This window comes from Verticillium nonalfalfae (genome assembly GCF_003724135.2).
Source record: "Verticillium nonalfalfae strain VnAa140/NRRL 66861 chromosome Unknown scaffold_29, whole genome shotgun sequence".
NCBI lineage: Eukaryota > Fungi > Ascomycota > Sordariomycetes > Glomerellales > Plectosphaerellaceae > Verticillium > Verticillium nonalfalfae.
This window is the reverse complement of record NW_021167254.1, coordinates 1-17,846: the sequence shown is the minus strand read 5'-3', so window position 1 is coordinate 17,846 and position 17,846 is coordinate 1. Positions and strand designations below refer to the sequence as shown.

General features: G+C 56.7%; 5 protein-coding genes across 5 annotated transcripts; 1 reads left to right on the top strand and 4 right to left on the bottom strand.

Moving 5' to 3' along the window:
* Window positions 1-4,283: 4,283 nt before the first annotated feature.
* On the bottom strand, window positions 4,284-7,277 carry TNPO1 (Transportin-1; the record flags this gene model as incomplete). Its single annotated transcript, XM_028639040.1, has 3 exons — window positions 4,284-4,385; window positions 4,457-7,081; window positions 7,176-7,277. The coding sequence occupies 3 exons, from the start codon at window positions 7,275-7,277 to the stop codon at window positions 4,284-4,286; spliced, it is 2,829 nt and encodes a 942-aa protein (XP_028496394.1).
* A 1,588-nt stretch (window positions 7,278-8,865) lies between these two features.
* Window positions 8,866-9,366, bottom strand: D7B24_004874 (uncharacterized protein; the record flags this gene model as incomplete). Its single annotated transcript, XM_028639039.1, has 2 exons — window positions 8,866-9,123; window positions 9,184-9,366. 2 exons carry the CDS (start codon window positions 9,364-9,366, stop codon window positions 8,866-8,868), a joined length of 441 nt encoding a protein of 146 aa, XP_028496393.1.
* Window positions 9,367-9,668: 302 nt separating this feature from the next.
* On the top strand, window positions 9,669-12,409 carry D7B24_004873 (uncharacterized protein; the record flags this gene model as incomplete). Its single annotated transcript, XM_028639038.1, has 4 exons — window positions 9,669-9,747; window positions 9,904-11,091; window positions 11,691-11,921; window positions 12,405-12,409. 4 exons carry the CDS (start codon window positions 9,669-9,671, stop codon window positions 12,407-12,409), a joined length of 1,503 nt encoding a protein of 500 aa, XP_028496392.1.
* Window positions 12,410-12,687: 278 nt separating this feature from the next.
* Window positions 12,688-14,222, bottom strand: D7B24_004872 (uncharacterized protein; the record flags this gene model as incomplete). The annotated part of the gene is made up of 4 exons (XM_028639037.1): window positions 12,688-12,751; window positions 12,809-13,633; window positions 13,688-13,999; window positions 14,056-14,222. The coding sequence occupies 4 exons, from the start codon at window positions 14,220-14,222 to the stop codon at window positions 12,688-12,690; spliced, it is 1,368 nt and encodes a 455-aa protein (XP_028496391.1).
* A 487-nt stretch (window positions 14,223-14,709) lies between these two features.
* Window positions 14,710-17,658, bottom strand: D7B24_004871 (uncharacterized protein; the record flags this gene model as incomplete). Its single annotated transcript, XM_028639036.1, has 6 exons — window positions 14,710-15,086; window positions 15,152-15,265; window positions 15,339-15,402; window positions 16,172-17,161; window positions 17,232-17,470; window positions 17,565-17,658. 6 exons carry the CDS (start codon window positions 17,656-17,658, stop codon window positions 14,710-14,712), a joined length of 1,878 nt encoding a protein of 625 aa, XP_028496390.1.
* Window positions 17,659-17,846: the final 188 nt, after the last annotated feature.

Sequence of the window (17,846 nt, the reverse complement as noted above, 5' to 3'; positions counted from 1 at the left end):
CAATGTGTGTGTGGACGACCCATCATCATGTTGTAGCCTCAAGCCTCGGCTCGGCGATATGCCTAGGGCTGGATCGGTATGGGGAAATTCCAGGATACTGCTGTCCGCTGAGTCCGTTGAATGAAATGCCGCACACCATGACGTCTTACGATGCCGCGATTCATTTGGCAAAGGTCCTGTAATCAGCACTGAGGACCCTTCGTTCACTCTGCTCGATCATCCCCGGATCTCCGCTGAGAAAGACCCAGTCTCTGTCGAGAGGAAATCCCCCCACCCGGAAGCCGCGGGGGCCGACTGTCTCACCATATGCTCAAATAGGCAACTTTTTTGCACAGTATCAAACCCGGTCATTCTTTTCCAAACGTTTGACTCAAGGTTCCGTGAACAGATTGCAAAAGTTGTCGTTAGCCAACCCAGATCATTTGCTGCATGATGGTTGCATTGCCTGCTCCACATGAGATTATGACCACGAGCTGGCATTTCGGTTCAGCATGCTGCTTTGCTTGCTGATCAGTTCGGTAGACAAGCCGCATGGCGTTTGCCCCCGACATACCTACAGACCCGCATTCATAGCATGACCTAAGAACTTGGCTAGTGTTTAGTCTGTCGACCCAAGAACCAGAAAACTGCCCGTGGCGACCCCAACAGGCGCTAAGTTTTCTCACCGGCGGGCGCCGACCCAAGCGGACAACCTCTCAGCATCACTCGTGTTTTTTTCTGATGCTATTTTCATCCGCAGGCTGCATTAGCTCTCCCGCTTGCCGACACACCTGCGCTAACCCAAACCTCATTAGGCTCACAGTTGCAATCCCACCCTAGCATCTGGCAATGATGTAGGATTTACACATGTTAGGATCTCATCTTTCTGTCGTTCTTACTGTCACAGGGCAACATATAATCCAATAGACTTGCGGCTTTGCGGGGTACATTGTACGCAGGAAGCCCAATCCACGCCTCCTTTGGCTGGCGAGCGTACGATGATTCAGCAGTCTCTCCGGCTAATCAGCTGACACCATGTGGTATACGCAGGGGCATTGCCGAAAGCGGTCATGATCTTACCTGTCTCACGGCGCGAGCAGCTTCTGCCGCCAACCCGCTGCTGCCGTCCTGCCACTCCGCGATATGACCGAGTGGTGGCGATGCGCGAAGGAACGTTACGCACGACATGTTGCTCGCCAGGAAAGTGGCACCAGTCCCCTAAACGCAGTTTTGGTTGGATACTAAGCGGCGAGACATCGTGTCCTCGGTTCAGGCCGATCTGCCAATGAGCTCAACTAGCTGTGCAGAGGCGCGCCGGCTGTTGTGTCTATGAGGCCCACCTCAGTACACGACAAGCGCGAGGCGGGGCTGAGGCGGCTGTTCTTGGCGAGGTCCTCAGGGTCGAAGGACCATGAGTAACATCCTGCCCGAGGAGGCCGATATGTGTCGGGCTTCACCACAGCTCTCGTAGTCGGTCCAATAGCCGACGAATCTTCCCTGATGCTGTTGTTGACCATATCCATTCCACGGCTTTCGCCGGCCGATCAAGGCTCTTGACGTCAGTCCGTCGGCCAGTGTTCCGGAAGCACCACCTTCTGCGATGACGCGTGCCGGGAAGCGTAGCCAAGACCACCCGATGTTCCCATACTGAATACAGATGGGATAGCCAAGAACTCTGCGGCCAACTCGTTTTTACTAATCATCATATGAGAACCTTTTCAGCTTTTTTCAGCGGAAGCGACAAACCATCGTTGTATAGTGCCCCTTGCATTGGGCGAATATTCAAGCCACTTGGTGTCATGACCACGACAGCGCGCAACAAAACATCACGCTCAGGACTGTGCTCTGCCTTACCGCACATCCGGGATCACGATAGCTAGTACAGTGCGCAAGTGGATGAGAGAGTGGGAATCAGATGTGGCTGATGGTCCGATGTGCCCCGAAGATCATCACGCCAGAGGCGTCGAACGGCGCCAACATGATCGACAACGCCGTCTCTCCTATGTTAAGCATTCTGGAAGCCTCCCTTGTTTCTTCTTCAATGGCAGATCATATGAAGTGCTTAGCGTTTGAATCATAGGCGCATGACAGTTCATTCCCCCGAAAAACTTCCCGCTCACCAACGTGGCGGGCGAGCTAAAGTTGTCTATCATGCTAGTGAGAAAGGTCGTGCTGGGCATCTTGTCGCCATTCCCAACATCTGCCGCGTGCTTATGCGCCCTGTTGGAAACCTTGCTGACAACACGCCCCTCTGTCACCGTCATATGTCTCTTGTGGCCTTGCCAATAACCGTGGAGGCTCCAAGGCCTCTCAGGTGTCAACGAAGGACTGTTCTCTCCGCTAGACCAACGGAACATTCCATCACTAGATTTACATCCTTCGCCCGATGAGAGCCTCGTCCTGCCTCATCTCAAATACCACACAAAGAAACTTCGCGCCCTGGTCAAGGCATATTAGGTTTACAATTCCCCGACGGGCAGCGGGCGCTCAAAGAGGTCGAGCCGAGCGCACCGGCATTCTTCAAGCTTGTCAACCCTGACTCAGCACGAACAAGATTTGCCTCTTTCTGTCTGTCTGTCTCTCTGTTTTCGATGGTGAGCGGTTTCGAAACGTCTTGGACCCCAGACACTCCAAAAGTCTATCCAGACTGTCCTCCGTGATACCCCCTGCTGAGACATATCCCTCCCAATATCTGCATGTTGTATTCTCTGAGCTTGTCCGCTGCTATTCGCGGAGCAGCTGCAACGCCCCCCCCTCCCCCCCCCCCCCCAATGTTATCTCCCTCTCCGCCCTCAGTGCTCCTATGCAGACAGAGAGCCCTCTCGTCTTGCCTTCCAATTTTATTCTATCATGTTGTTCTGACCATTGCTCCCTTCGCGCCTACCATGTCAAGCCCCAGCTCCTTCCTACCCGCCCCTTTGCCGAGGTATAGCACAGGACCCCTGGCGATCACGGAGACAGAGTTTCGCTAGTAATGAGCTGTTTTTGTCCCATGTTCAGTTCTCACGGGCTAGCGGGTGGCGAGATTGGGACAATAGCGTCGGGATGCTTAGATGGACGGGAATGGGGTCGGACGACCAGTCGGACGAACGACGAGCGCGGCTCGTCTTGTGGGGTGATGAGGGTGCTGCCCATGCCAAATTAGGGGCAAGCGGCCACCATCCCAAAGGGAAAAGGGGGGCAGGGCCAGGAATAAAGAAACACAACATAGGAGCGCTTCGATTGTAGGCTGGGTTAGGAGAAGATAGTCCGTCGCCCTACGAAGGAATCCCAGATGAAGAAGCGGCCGGCCGGCCGGTGGGGAAACGCCAATCATGGTTTCAACCTTGTAGCCGGCCGGCCGTTGGTCGAGTGGCGATCAGGCAGAGTAGTAGCGGCATGGAGAGGAAACCGAAGTAAACCAAGAAAGGAAATAATTTGAAGAAAGTAAAAACGGATGGAGGACGACGTGCTCTGCCCGCTACTCTGTGACTGACTACCTATCTACCTAAACTACCTACTTTACTTAACTAGCTACCTATCTATCTATGGACGGAAGGGTGGGGTTTGAATAACGCAAGGGAAAAGGGGGAGAGACAAAAGAAAGACGACCAAAACCCCACAGTCGAATGTTTCGTTGTGTCGGCCATGTGCCGAAAAAGAACCCCCAGAGACGCCCTTACTTTTGGACTTTCTTTTTTTGGAACGCGTCGTGGTCGCTCCATCGCAGAGTTCAGCCCCGATCGTGCCGGCCTGTCGAATGCCGCATCCCTTGCACTGCAACTGTGCAGGGCACCACGTGCCCTCGTCTCCCATGCAGGCTTGTGTGCGCCAAAGACAACAGCACGTCCATGGAGTCTCCCAAGAATAGCATCTTCCTGGTTCTTCTCGTCCCTTTCCCAGGCCTCGTGCCGCCTCCGTCTCCACCGCCGCCGCCACGCCGCCGCGGCGCCGAGCCTTCGGATTCGCATCGACGTTGTTGAGAAGGGGGTTGCTTTCATTCCACTTCGTCTCGTGCTGCCTACCTGTCTGCCCAAACCCTGCGTGCGCGCGTGCTCCCCAGAATACAACATTCTGGTTCTCGGATATGTCCTAGCCGCTTGTGTCTCATCTCAAACCCATCGTGAACCATACGTCTTTGCGCAAAGCATCAACACCCCCGTATCCGCCATGGTGGTATCCCACCACCAACTCTCCCTACCCGTGAATGCCCATAATCATGCAATGGATGAGACCTTTCCACACGCGCCTAGCATGTTGAAGGGCTATTGGCGGGCCATCGATGCGACCTCCCGCCTCATCCGGTGTTCCCTCCCGTTCTCCAATCATAATGAGTAGTTCGCCTTGAGGGCCTGCTGGTCCTGTGGCTGCATCTGGCCGATGAAGTCCGCAAAGTTGGGGATCATTTGACGGTAGACGTTGAGGATCTGGTTGGGGAGCGCAAATTAGCAAATGTTCGCATCTTGTCTTAGACAGTCGTGCCCAAACAGTAACTCACATTTTGAAAGAGATGGTGTAGCTCCTGCTTGGTCGGGTTCTCCAGCTTCAGGTCTCTGTACCTCGCAATGGCCACAAAGAATTGTGGCAGCGCCTTCTCCATGGACTGCGGGTTCCGCGCCACGACAAGCGTGAAGCCCTTGAACGCCGTGGCCTTCTCCTCGGACGTCTCGACCGTCTCCATGGAGGTGAGGAAGTCCTCAGCAAAGTTGGGCAGCATGCTGGCGAGCTGCTCGTTGTGGTGCAAACCGAGGCGACCGATCGTAATGGCGGCGTTCTCCGTGACGGCGTGCGAGACGGCCGGGTTGGAGACAATGTCAACCAGGCGCTGGAGGAGTTCGGGAACGTAAGTAGAGATGTCCTTGGTGTTGTGCATGATAATCTCGCCAGCCGACCAGCAGGCATTGTTGACAACGCTGAAGCCGCTGTCGATCTCCTCGTCAAGGATGCTGTCAAGGTCAAGCTGCTGCAGGAGAATGGGCATGATGGTGCCGAGGTGCTTCTCCAGAGCCGGGAAGACGTACTTGGCGCAGTCACCGAGGAGGGCATAAGCGGACTGGCGGACGTCGTCCTGAGGATCCTCGAGGCAGAAGCCGAGAAGCTCAAAGAATGAAGCATCGGCATTGCTGACGAGCTCTTGCGACTTTTGGCTCTCGAGCGCTTGGACGATGGCGCTCAGAAGGTCGAGGCTTGTAACGAGGAAGTCCTTGTCAGGCGACTCGACTGCCGTGTTGTTGTTCGCAGCCATGCTCTGCTCGAGGTTCATGTGAATAATGTTGACGCAACGACCAAAGATAGGCTGGGCGTAAGGCGCGAAAGAGTCGTTGAGCGCCATGGCAACGTAGGACAGGCATTCGAGCAGCGGGAACAGCTCGCGCGACTGATCATTGACTTTCTGATAACGCTCGATCAGCGACGGCATGAAGATGTTGACAATCTCGGGCTGCGCCATAAAGGGTCCAAGCTGCTCGGCGAGCGTTTGCACGCAATCATACAAGATGTACATGTTCCTGTCCTTGTAGCGCGCAAAGCAGCGGACAAACTGTTGCAGAATCGGTACAACATATGGCTGAAGTACCTTGCCAGACTGGTCCTCTAGGTTCGCGAAGGCAGAAGCCGCCGCCTCCTGAACCTTCTTGTTCTTGTCGAGCATCTTGCGCAAAATGCCGTCCATTAGAGGTTCGAAGTATGTAGCCTTCTGCGCTGGGTCTGTCAGACCGGCCGCCCAATGCGAGTACCGACCCAGCGTCCAACAGGTAATCTGTCTGACGATGGGTTCAGAATCCTCCAGCGACGTCAACAGGAATGGTATCAACTCGGGAAGATGAGGTGTGACGGCTCGGCTAGCTCCTTCGGCAACGGCGCCGAGCGCCAGTACGGCAGCTTCTCTGTATTGCCAATCCTCGTGCTTCAGGTTCTTCGTCAAATACGGGAGAATGGCCGTGAACACGGGATCCTGAAAATCTCTCGAGAAAACATCGAGAGCCGCGGCAGAGCACTTGCGAATCGTCCACTTGCCCTCGGGATCTTCGTCGCCATCTTCGAGCTCGTCGATCTCGCCATCTTCCAGATCGTCGTCCTCCATGTCGGCCAGTTTCTCGTACGCATTTCCGTTTTGTCCTGGGTCGGCCGAGGCATCGGGTCCGTTGGCCTGTCTGCCAGCAGACTTCTTGGCAAATGTCGGCTTGATATCTTCCTCGCGATCCTCCTCGTCCTCGTCGTCTGATGCGCCACCAAGGAGTGCAATATCCTCTCCACTGTAGACCATGCAGTCCAGCAGGACCGGGACGATCTTGTCGAGGTACGGCGAGAGCGATTGCCATAGATCGTGATGCTCGCCGACGGCCAACCAGAATTCGGCAGCCTCGCTGGCCAATTCTTCGTCGTCACTCTTTTGCTGCGAAATGATGTAGTCCACCAGTCCGCTGATGTGTGGTTGCAGCTTGTCGGGACGAGCTTCCACGAGCTGGACAAAGGCGTGGCACACCTGGCGACGCACGTCGGGGTTGTCGTCCGTGGCCAGCGTGAAGAGGTGGGATAGCAGATCATCAATGTTGTTAAGCATGGCCTGCGATTTGCGGGGTATGAAGACGTTGATAGCGCTGAGAGCCTGGGCGCGGACCTTGGGCAGAGAGTTCTTGGTGGCCTCGATGAACTTGGGCATGAGGAAAGTCAGAGGCCTTTGGCCGTTAACTTCGCGATCCAGGAGCTTCACGTTGTCCTCGCAGATCTTGGCCATGGCGTGCATGGCGCCCTCCTGGGCCTCGGCATGGACCTGGCCGGACTCGTTCGACAACAGACTCAGGAGCTGAGGCAGTAGCTCAGGCCAGCTCAGGAGACCTCCGTTCTTGATAATTTCCGTCGCAATATTACCAGCGTAGCTTCGGATCTGCGGGTTCTTGTCCTGAATTCCCATGGGAATGGCCAATTTGATGAGGGACATGCTGCTCTCGGGGATTTGCTTGTACTGGGAGCGTGCGTTGTTCTTGAGCATGATGGCGGCGGCGGATCGTACGAGGTGGTACTCCATGGAGTTGAAGGGGACGCCAGCCGGGGCTTCGGCGCTGGAGAAGAGGTAGGCGAGGTAGTTGTTGATATCGGGCGAGGCCTTGGCCTGCGTGAGCATCTGAAGCAGAGTGCGTCAGTAACGTTTTGCGACTGCAGTTTACATTTGTGATCCGAAAAGGTCAGATCGCTCGAAATGTGCGAATGAAACCCACATCTTCAGCCTGTTTGCGCGCATTCTTGTCGAAGCCGCTCAAGGAGTCCTTGAGACAGACAGCAAGCTGGCTCAAGGACTCCTGGCTTGGCTGCCAGGTCATGATGGTGTCGGTTCGAGGGGGGTCGATCGATGTGGGAGTTGAAAAGGATCGAGGTGGTTTGATTGCGGTCGTTCGATGGATGCGACAGCTCGAAGACAAAACGAAGGCAGGCCGGCGATGAAATAAAGATTGTGCCGAGAATTACATCCACCGAGGCAGTACTAGTGGGAGACTGCTTGTCAGCGCTTTTCTGTTCCCACGATGCGCCCGATCAGTGGTAGGAGTGATGTTGTGGTGGTGGTGGTGTGTGGAGTGGTGCGGTGCGGAAAGCGACAGGAATTTGAAGCCCCGCGACTGACACTCCAGGCTCGAGCCCCTCGTTGAGACCCGCTCCAGGTCGAAAGAGCCAAAAATCAGAGGGGGGGGGGAGAGAGAGAGCAGGGGCCAGGGTACTGACACATGTGGCACTGGCACAGATACTGCCGCCAAGAAGGGGAGGGGTTTCGACAGACGACGTACCGTTGTCTCCGAAGGGAGCTGTCGACGATCAAGGTAGCTGGCTGCCTTGCAGGAATACTGCAATTTGCCCTCGATTCGAAATGTAGGCCATACAGATGAGGAGTAGGGGGCAAGAGGCAGAACAAAGAAGGCGGGCTGCAAACCTGATCTGGTGATGGAAAAGCACAGATCCAGCTGGTGCTATACCTAGGTAAGGTACCCTGCCTTACAGTGCTTGTGGCCCCCGCCCTCCATATCTGTCTGTCCCGCTTCTCTGCGGTGACTTTTGCCAGTCACTGCTGCTGCCCGCAAAATCCTTGGTTGCGCTAAGGGCGGGGTTCTGACGAAAGATAGTCCGTTCGATAAGCCTTGTTCGGATAATGCACCGGTCTGGGGCGAATTGCACCCTTTGCTGCCTATTTCTTTACATGAATGTTGCGTCTGCCAGGCGAGGTAGGTAGGTACTTTCCACAGTCGCGGTTCTTGCGATGGATGGAATAAACACGCGTTTCAACTCATTTTTCTTTATATTTGGGCGATAGCCGAATGCAAGGTATCAACTAGGGCCATTGGCGGCAGCAGATTTCGTCGTCTTGGCGTCAAGCTTTCGGGCACCTCCCTTGCCACCGCCTGCAGCAGCCCGTCTATCATACCTCCTCACCTGGCGTGACACAGGACAGCGCTTGAGATGCCGCGTGCGACGGTCCGAAGTTCCTTTTCGTAACAATGATATTTCGATGCACTAGAGACGGCCGTTGACTGGAAATGACGCTCTCGGTGAAGAAAATCCTCATTACAGCCATGCGTAAATAGAACACCGGGCATGGCCTCCTATTTCGCAACAGCTTCTGCCATCGTTCGCAGACCCTCTGAGCTTCCGTACTCATTCAAAGCTCTTGCTTCTCTGCATCACTAGGGCAGTCTTGAGCGCGTACCCCGAATATTCCCGCCAGCCACTGCCTGCGGCAGGCCGCATGTGCCCCCATTTCCCCTCTGCTGCCGATCGTAGACGTGCAACATAAACAGCTACGCGGGACAGCGAAAGCTAGCACGTTACCCCGAAGGAGAATTCACCAGCCTTTCGACGTGACGCCAGCCACGAAGAGGAGGCCTTCGCAAACGGCGCCCAGAACTTCGTGAAAGCAGCCGATCAGACACCGTTGGCTGCTGCTGTCGGTTTGACGACCAGTCGGACCCGCTCAATCACCACATCGACGACCCGCTTGAAGACGTCCATCTCCTCCTCAACGGTGCCGCCCTCGGGGCAGTTTGTGAAGGAACTACTGTTGGTAACATAGACGGGCATGTTCGCCCGCTTGGCGATCAGCTTCGCCATGCGCTGCGTGAATTCGAGGGTCGGCTCGTGAACATAGAGTGTTGTGGAAATTGGCTGAGCGGGGTTGAGACGCTGTGCATGGTCAGTGACGGGGCAGTGATATTCAGCTGGGAGGATGAGTAAATGGCTTACGTCAGGCAGAGCGTAGACGAAGGAGCCCATGGCTGCTGGTGATGACGGCTCATCCTGGTTTGCTGTGGTGAGGAACAAGGTAACGGCTTTGGCCTTGATGGTAAGGTGAATGAATACACGAGTATCGATCGAACGTGGTAGAGGGAAAGAGACCTGGAGAGGCTCGTTATCGATAACTTCCATTTTAAATTCGGCACGCCTTGTAGAGTAAGACTGTCTGAGGATGACCAGGCGGTTTGTGGTGTGTTGAGATCATGTTCATGAGCCTGCACAATAGCCCGGCTGTCCGCCCAGGTGTGGAATTCGGTTATGCTGATACGGGGTCTCCTTCCTGCATGTAGCGAGGACAACGCACAGCAGCAACACAAAGTAATGCAGCGCACCGGGTCGACTAATCACGATATGCAATTAGGACTCACTGCCTCCTCCTTCCTTCCTTCCTTCATGTAGGCTTATTGTTAAGCCACAGACTGGACATCGACACGATGGATGACGAGAACTTGGATGAGCTTCTACTCGATAATGGCACGTACTGGCCGCCTATGCCATGCGCCAACTGCAGACGTCACCGGTTGCAATGCTTTATACTCCGGACGACATCAGCCAACCCCAACCCCGTCTCGTCATGTTCATCCTGCGTTGCACTCTTTCGCGACTGTTCCTTGGCCGGCCAGGCCAAACGCGACCACTCCAGTTTTGAAACATCAGAACCTGTCATAGGCCATCTCCACGGAGTGAACGAAGAGCCCTCAGCCTCGACTTCGATATTCGATGAGCACCCCCTTCTCGAGGACCCCTTGGCGCCAGCACCACACCCAGCATCATTAGTAATGCCATCTTCGTCAAGCAAGCGAGCCAGTTCTCGATCGGTTCACAAGAACCGCGCTCTCAGAGCCTGGTTTGCCGCGCATCTGGACCATCCGTATCCGTCTGATGATGTAAAGGATAGTCTAGCGCAGCAATCAGGCCTCAGCAAGTCGCAGGTTGTCAACTGGTTCACCAATGCCCGGCGTCGACACAGGCTATCACTTCGGGTCTCGAGACAGTCTTCCAAACAACAACACCCGCAAGGGTCGCCCAGACCACGGTCTCTCTTGTCGAACATGTCACCCCTCGAGCGATGGCGAAATTCACCTCCAGACGAGGAGCCTGTCGATCTTACGCTTCTCGAGAGTGCTTTAGACGCCTTTCTGTCCGACAACTCGAACAATCTCGAGCCAGCTGATAGTTTTGGCGAAGGTAGCGCGTCCTCGGCAGACGACAGCTTCAATTTCAACACAAGGGGCCGCAGCCTCGATGGCTCGTCTGATTCAAACTCATCCTGCTATTCCTTCCACTCGTCTGCAAGCAACCACTTCGGGGCACGGTCCGGTAACAGCTCCGATGGCGGCATCCATCCTTTTGCAAAGACGGGCAAGCCTGCGACAGCGACAAACTTCCAGTGCACGTTCTGCCTCCAGTCCTTTCATAAAAAGTTTGACTGGTCTCGCCATGAGCAGTCCGTCCACCTGCCCGGCCTCCATTCTTGGATCTGTGGTGTACCTCTCGCCGCCTCTGACCCTCTCATCACCTGGCGCCCCGCATCCCGTGGCCCGGAATGCGTCTTTTGCGGCCACTCCTCGCCGGATATCACCCATTTCCAGTCGCACCAATTCGAGGAGTGCGCCGAGAGGAGTCTCGAGGCGCGGACCTTTAGTCGCAAGGATCACCTCGTACAGCACCTGCAAAAGTTCCATGGCTGTCGGCGGCGCGAAGGCTGGGCCATGGACGTTTCGATGCTCAGGCGCACACAGGATTCGGTACCCAGTCATTGCGGGTTCTGCGGGGTGCGGATGACAGGATGGGAGCAGAGGGTGCAGCATTTAGCGGCACACTTTCGGGCGGGCTTGACGATGGAAGCGTGGGACGGTGAGTGTGGCATTCAAGGACCCATGGCTGTCATGGTAAAGGGGGTTGGCACATAGGTATGTGGCGATGTTGCCAAACTGGTTCTATCACTGCTTTTTGAACGACACAGGTTGAGCGAGAATTTGCAAGCCAAGCAGCTTCGATGAATCCCTCACACTCCCATGGAGTCTATCTGATGCCTGAAGACGTCAAACTTTAGAAGCTGGCATGGAACCTCCATACTGCCCTGGCCTGTTGGGCATGTCATCTTCCCTAGGCCCCTCAGTCACGAGAAGCACAATACCGGCATCTGGTGACGGCACCGCACTCACCTCATCTCCTCCGGTCTCTCGAATCTTCCACAACGCGCCCCGAGCGGCGACACCACAAGGCCCAAGCCTGATGCCGTTTCCCTCGAGAGAGCCTTATTTGCTAAATGTGCTTCCGAATTCGACAGCACGACATTCACGTCTCCACCTGTCCTTCGACCCTGCCACGCGATGCCGACACAGTTCCATAGTTCATCCCGACCATGATCGTCCTGGCACCCGAGTGAGCCGTCACAGACCTGCCAGTCCGCAGACTCTCATGCAAACATGGCGCCGTATTCGGCTCCACAGCCACGACGCCGCTTCTGAACTGCCGCCGCGAGCGCCTCGCCGAGGGCGCGAGCGAGCGTCGGGAGGGACATCAGCGGTGTGAGCGCGAAGAGCGCAGCTGGGCGTGGAAGGCCTGGGCGGCGGCCGGGGGTTCCTCGAATTCGGCAATGGGCCGCCGTCTGCGTATTGCAGCAGACGCTCCGTTCAGCTTGAAGGTCCACGACGAAGAGTGCAAGTACGGCAAGCAAGCGAGTACGTGTTCAAGTGGAGAGTCTCTCAGATCTCTTTCTCTGGTTGGCATCGAAAAAATGGTCGTTCGTCCTCCTACATGGCGGACTCGTCACTGCATGGACCTCGAGGCTCTTGGGCCCCTATGGGTAGGGAGAGCTCACTACCTTCTGCGGGGTCAAGCTGGCAAGCCGACCTGACAAAATAAACATGGAACCCCTCACAGGGCGAGCGAGCACAACGAAATCCTCTCGTGACAGTGCGCCGACTCGGCGCGCGCGCGGCGGCTTTTATTGCCGGAACCTATTTGGAGAGGGCATTGGTAGGTTTTGGGCCGTGGAATCGCCTTCGCGGCGTGTTCCGGCGCCCTCTGACTACAGGTGCCCCCGCTCGCTCCGCCGGGCGGGGCTCCTTTTTGCAGCCGACTCGGAGCGCCCCGGATTCTGACATTCTTGATGACGATTCTCCATGGTCGATTTTTCGCAACACTGGATGTTGACGTGTAAGCTTGAATTTGGAATTGGATTTTCAATATACATATGTCAAAGTCTGAAATCAAGAGAGGGGTTGCACACTTTTCGAGCAAGTCGCTAGCATTATAGGAAAACGACGCACGTCATCGCGTTGGAATCACCAAGCCTAGAACAACCCGATGTGCCTGACACCGTTGAGAGGAACGGGATTATGAGACAGCAATAAAATTGACTGAATGTACTATATGTCATTTACATCGACTTTCGAGAAGTGAGCCAAGTGGTATACGCAAAATCATACCCGTCTCGACTGTCGTTCATGAACTCCTGTTCTCATCGTACTCGAGCACAGCGTCCAGCAATGCCTGCGTTCCCATTGCACTGTCCACAAATGTCAGTCTTCAAAACATCATGCACACCAAACACAAGACCACTCACCAGTCCTCGGGGCTGCAATACTCCTCCGGATGATGGCTGACGCCGTCCTTGCACGGCACAAAGATCATGGTCGTCGGGCACCGCCGGCTCGTATAGACGCTGTCGTGGCCCGCACCACTCGTGATGTGCAGCCAGCCGTCCCGGCCGACGAGTCCATCGGCCGCCTTTTCCACGGCACCAATGCAGTCGGGGTGGAACTTGGTTGCCGGCGAGTCCGTGTCGAGAGTCCAGGCGAGCTCAACACCGCGCCCGTCCATGCCGGCGATACCTTCAAACGTTGCGAGAATCGTGTCCTGCATCCTTGCTACAACCTCGTCCTCTGGGTGTCGAATGTCTAGCGTGAAGCTCACTGTGCTGGCAATTGTGTTTGTGGACGAGTTGGTGGGCATCTTGAACACGCCTGTGGATGCGAGGCCGCCTACCGCCTTGGCTGCCTCGTGGGCTGCGACTACCATGCGGCTCGCAGCGAGGAGGGGGTCCTTTCGGGCACCGAGCGGCGTGGTTCCTGTATGTGCGTCCCGGCCCGTCACAGTAAAGGTGAACCAGCGGTAGGCCTGAGCCCCCTGGACAACACCGATTCGGCGGCCGGCGTCCTGCAGGATGGGGCCCTGCTCGATGTGCAGCTCAAAGTGGGCGCCCAGAGGGTAACCTTGGGGGCCATATGTGCAGGCGATGTCTCCGAGGAAACCGTGTCGTCGAAGCTCAGACTTGACAGTGGCCGAGGGGTCGAAAATGTCAGCGAGGGCGTGGGCATTATCAATCGGGATGTCGCCAGCCCAGACCCCGGAGGAGATCATGGACTTGGGAAACCTGGCGCCCTCCTCGCTAATCAAGTCGTGTCAGTTCTTTGCTGGAAGTCGAGCGCAAGGTAGGGCGTACTTTGTCCAGTTCACCGCACCAACGTCAAACTTGGTTTCGTAGCCATTCTCGTGCAAGGTTCGCAGCACTTCGAGGCCAGCAATGACACCTAGAATGCCATCGTAGCGACCACCGCGCGGCTGCGTGTCGAGGTGGCTACCCATGGCAGTCATGGCAGCAGCAGTGCGGCCGCGACGACGGGCAAACTGGTTGCCCATGGCGTCTACGGCAACGTCACAGCCGATGTTCCGGACTTCATCAGCGAACCAGCGGCGCACACGGGCATCGTCATCAGTGAGGGCGAGGCGGGCCATGCCTGTTTCCGTAGGCGCGCTGTATACATGTGTGAGTCCTCTGTGCGCTTGGGAAGGGCAGGGGTTAAAGGGTACCTGCCATAGGGGTGAGCAGCGCCCCATTGACACGTGTCATGGATGGTGTTATTGAGTCGATCAGCATTGATCTTGAGACGCGAGGCAGCTTGGGAGGTCGATGAGAAGAACCTGGGTCCAAATCGAGGGATGCGGCCCAAGCTAAGTAGTGAGGCAAAGGGTGGCATCGTGGGGTCGAGGTGGGCAAGGTGGTGGAGTGTGTCAAGCGGATGAGAAGGCACAGCCAAAGAGAAGTCGATGGGACGATACTACCAAGCTAGGGGGGCTCTTTGGGTAGTGTGTTGATTTGGCAGACAAAAGTGCCTCTCAATTCACCAGAATAGGTAGGTATGCAGATTATCACGAAAGACATTTTGAACCGACGAGGACGAGCGCTCCAGGTCGAAGGGGCCATGGCCGCGTGAGTGCGCCCTATGGAAACACGCCGGGAAACAGTTCGGGAAGTCGCTTGTCTCGCCGGACCTTCCCCTTGGCCGATCTCACCTGCCACAGGGTAGTTGCCCCTCACTTACCTACCAAGGAAGGCACACCCACAGAGGGAACTGTTCCCTTTTCCGCTGTCAAAGCCCCCCCCCCCATCCTCAATATACAACCCTTCACGATCTCACCTCAGTCTTCAGTTCACAATAGCCAACTCATCCGAGAGGCCCGCTGCTAGTCAGTGTCGATGATGCCCCGAAACTCGTTCGTCCGATGCGTCTCGGCAAACCGCTTGACAGCCCCCCAGTCCTTGCACACATGCTGTGCCCCCGCCTCCCCGGCCGTCGTGTCGTCGACTCTACCCCCGAGCGCCGTGTCGCCGTGGCAGGCAAGCGACAGCCGCAGGTACTCGAAGCAGTGCCGCAGGTGAAATGCCATCGCCTCCGTCTCCTCCGTCGCCTGCACGCCCGAGTGGTACGCCTGCATGATCATGTAGAGACAGTGCAGCTGGTGGAACACGGCCGTGATGTGCGCCGGGTGGTTCTCCGGGTCGACCGTCACCGTCGGCAGCTGGTTTTGGTTCTTCGTTGCGCTGAAGAACCCATGGCCGACTGCCGCTGTTAGTAGGTGGCTGCTGCGCCGTTCCTGGACGTACGGCTGCATGCCGTTGACTCACCTGGCATCAAAGCATCCCAGTTCTTTCGTACTTGGTGCTTCTCGTTGGCGGTCGTGTTCAGCGGGTTGAATGTGTAGTCGGCCGTCAACTCGAAATGCTGTATGACGCGGGGAACTGGACGCTTTTGGCATCAGCTCTTGACCCGACAACGCAACGACAGACCTGTTGAAACCAGGGGTCGACTCACACTCCGGAATGTTTCCCGTGGGGTCTTCACCCAAGCGATGCCCGTGCCGCTGGTCGCAGTACCCCTCCCATGATATCAAGACAGTACAAGCCGCTGTGAACACAACTATGAGCCAGGTGATTGAGGCGAGTCGCGACAGCCAGAATAAAGTGCTTTCGAACCAATCCCGGGGCTTTCGGGACCGAATACGCTCATGAGCTTGAACGTTCACAGATTCGCCTGCAGATGACGGGTGCTGCAGCGTTTCTGAAGACGGGCCCGCATGCTGGTACTGGAAACCCATGATGAGCGCTCTCGAGTCGTAGAGTCGTGGCGCACCGAGCTGACCGAGTACTATCACTAGGAAATGATGGACCTGTGCAGCCAATATATCAGAAAATGACCGCAGACGATCGACGACCGATACAAAGAGTCAGTTCCATTAGGGCATCACCACTGTTGATCCCCTGATAACATGCTGCTTTGGGTGCTCAATAGCGTCTGGCCCCTATTGACGCTTGACCAACAAACATGAACGCTCCGACCAACACCCTGCAACAACGCCACTCGGGACTGGATTGCTTTGTCTCCTGCCGTAGTGATCGTCAAGCAGCTAACAGGCAGTTAAGTGCAGGGAGAGAGCGGAGGCAACAGCCAGCACAAGTTGTGGCTTGGCCGTTGATATATGTCTCTATCGTATTCTTTTATACGTCTAGCGAGTCACGTCGCAGTATTGTACAGTCTAGCGTTCATGATACACGATACAGTGCAGCACGCGAAGCGGCTGCTGTCCCAAATCACGGTCCCATTCCCAGCATTCTTTTCACCTGGCTGGACAAGTCAGCCGGACACACCTCTCCATCCGACTTGTCCTCGGCCTTTTCAGCAGATGCAGCATTCTCAGCCACACCAACGGTTTCCTGAGCTCCCTCCACGCGCAGCGGCGCAGGCGACTTCTTGGTGAAGACGGCAATGAAGCCTCCACCGCCGACCATGGTGCCCACCTTGGGCCGGCACACGGTCACCTTGCCCTCATTCTCCCCCACGGCCTCGACCTCCCCCCTCGCCACCTTCTTCGGCGTCACGACGCGCACGTCCCACTCCCTTCCGCCCACACCATCCGAGAAACCTGGCTCAAAGGTTGAGTTGGCCAGCTCGATAACGCGCTCCACGTACACCGGCTGCGTCGTGTCCGTGACCCACTTTACGAAATCCAATACCTGCGTGATGGACGGGAAGAAAACAACAAGACGGCCGTCGGGCCGCAGCGCCTCAACGACGAGCTCGGCGTGGTCCGCCGACGCAGGCAGGTCGAGTACGGCGTGCGACAAGAAGGGCGCGCGGTCAGGCGACGCCGCAAGGCGCGGCTCGAGGAACGAGCGGATCGTGCGCACGTGGAAATCGATGTCGAGGAGGTACAGCGCGCGGCGGAAGTCGCGGATCGTCCCGTGCGCGAGGCGGCTTGCCGAGGGACGAATATCGAGGGTGTGCAGGATGGCGCGGCGAGCGGGCCGGTAGCCGTCGAGCTGGGCCTGCAGCTCGGGCGCCAGGCCCTCGGGGGAGTGCGGGTGCGGGCCCAGCTCGGGCGAGTCGTCGGTCGCGACGTCGCTGAGGAGCTGGCCCTTGGCGTAGGGGGCGGCGCAGAGGGCGGCGCGCAACGCGGCCGGGACGGCGGGGTTGGCGCCGTGGATCGCGCGCGCGAGGTGCAGCGTCAGGGAGCCCATACCCGTGCCGGCTTCGAACACCTCAAACGGAGCGCCCGCGTCGGCGACCGGGTCTTCCCCCGGCGCCGGAAGGTCAATGTCAAGGAGCGAGACGATCATGGACGAGTCGTGCGGGTAGATCTAGGTCCCCGGTGTCAGGTCGGTGTGTATCTTCCCAGTGGAGGGGTGGGATTTCTCCGGGGAGCCATACCGGTGTCGCCACCCGCGGGATGTTGGTCACATATTGCGCCAGCGTCACTTCCGACAGGCGCATATTGTTGCCCTTGCTGTCCTGAATGGTACACGGCAGCGTCCTGCCGATGAGGTCCGACCCGTTCACGTGCACACCCCAGGCCGCCTTGAAAGTCGTGTCCGATCGGATCGGGGGTGTGACTTGGCGCTTCGTCGCGTTCCTGGCGCCCTTCTGTCGTAGGAGGAGGACATCGTGTTCTGTGATTGCGGAGGTCAGCCAGCGGCCCCCTTTTCCCTTTTTTTACCCGCCTTCCCTCTTTGGATGAAGAGAACAATGCAGGCGCAAACATACCCTGAATGATTCTGGAGTAGCACCGGAGCCCGTTGACTTGGCTCGGCCTTGAGGCGAGACGGATTCTCGTCCGCAGCGCTGTTCTGGGAAGCATCGCGAATGCAGGACGAGAGCTGTCCCGTGCAGCGACGGAGGCTATAGCTCACCTGACCATTGGGTATCGACCTGAGCTGACCATTGGGTCCGCTTTTATTCTGCGTTAAGCCTATTCCGGAACTGACCTGACCACTAGGGGGTGCTGAAAAGGGGTGAATATAGTAAAATAGGATTACTTAATATATA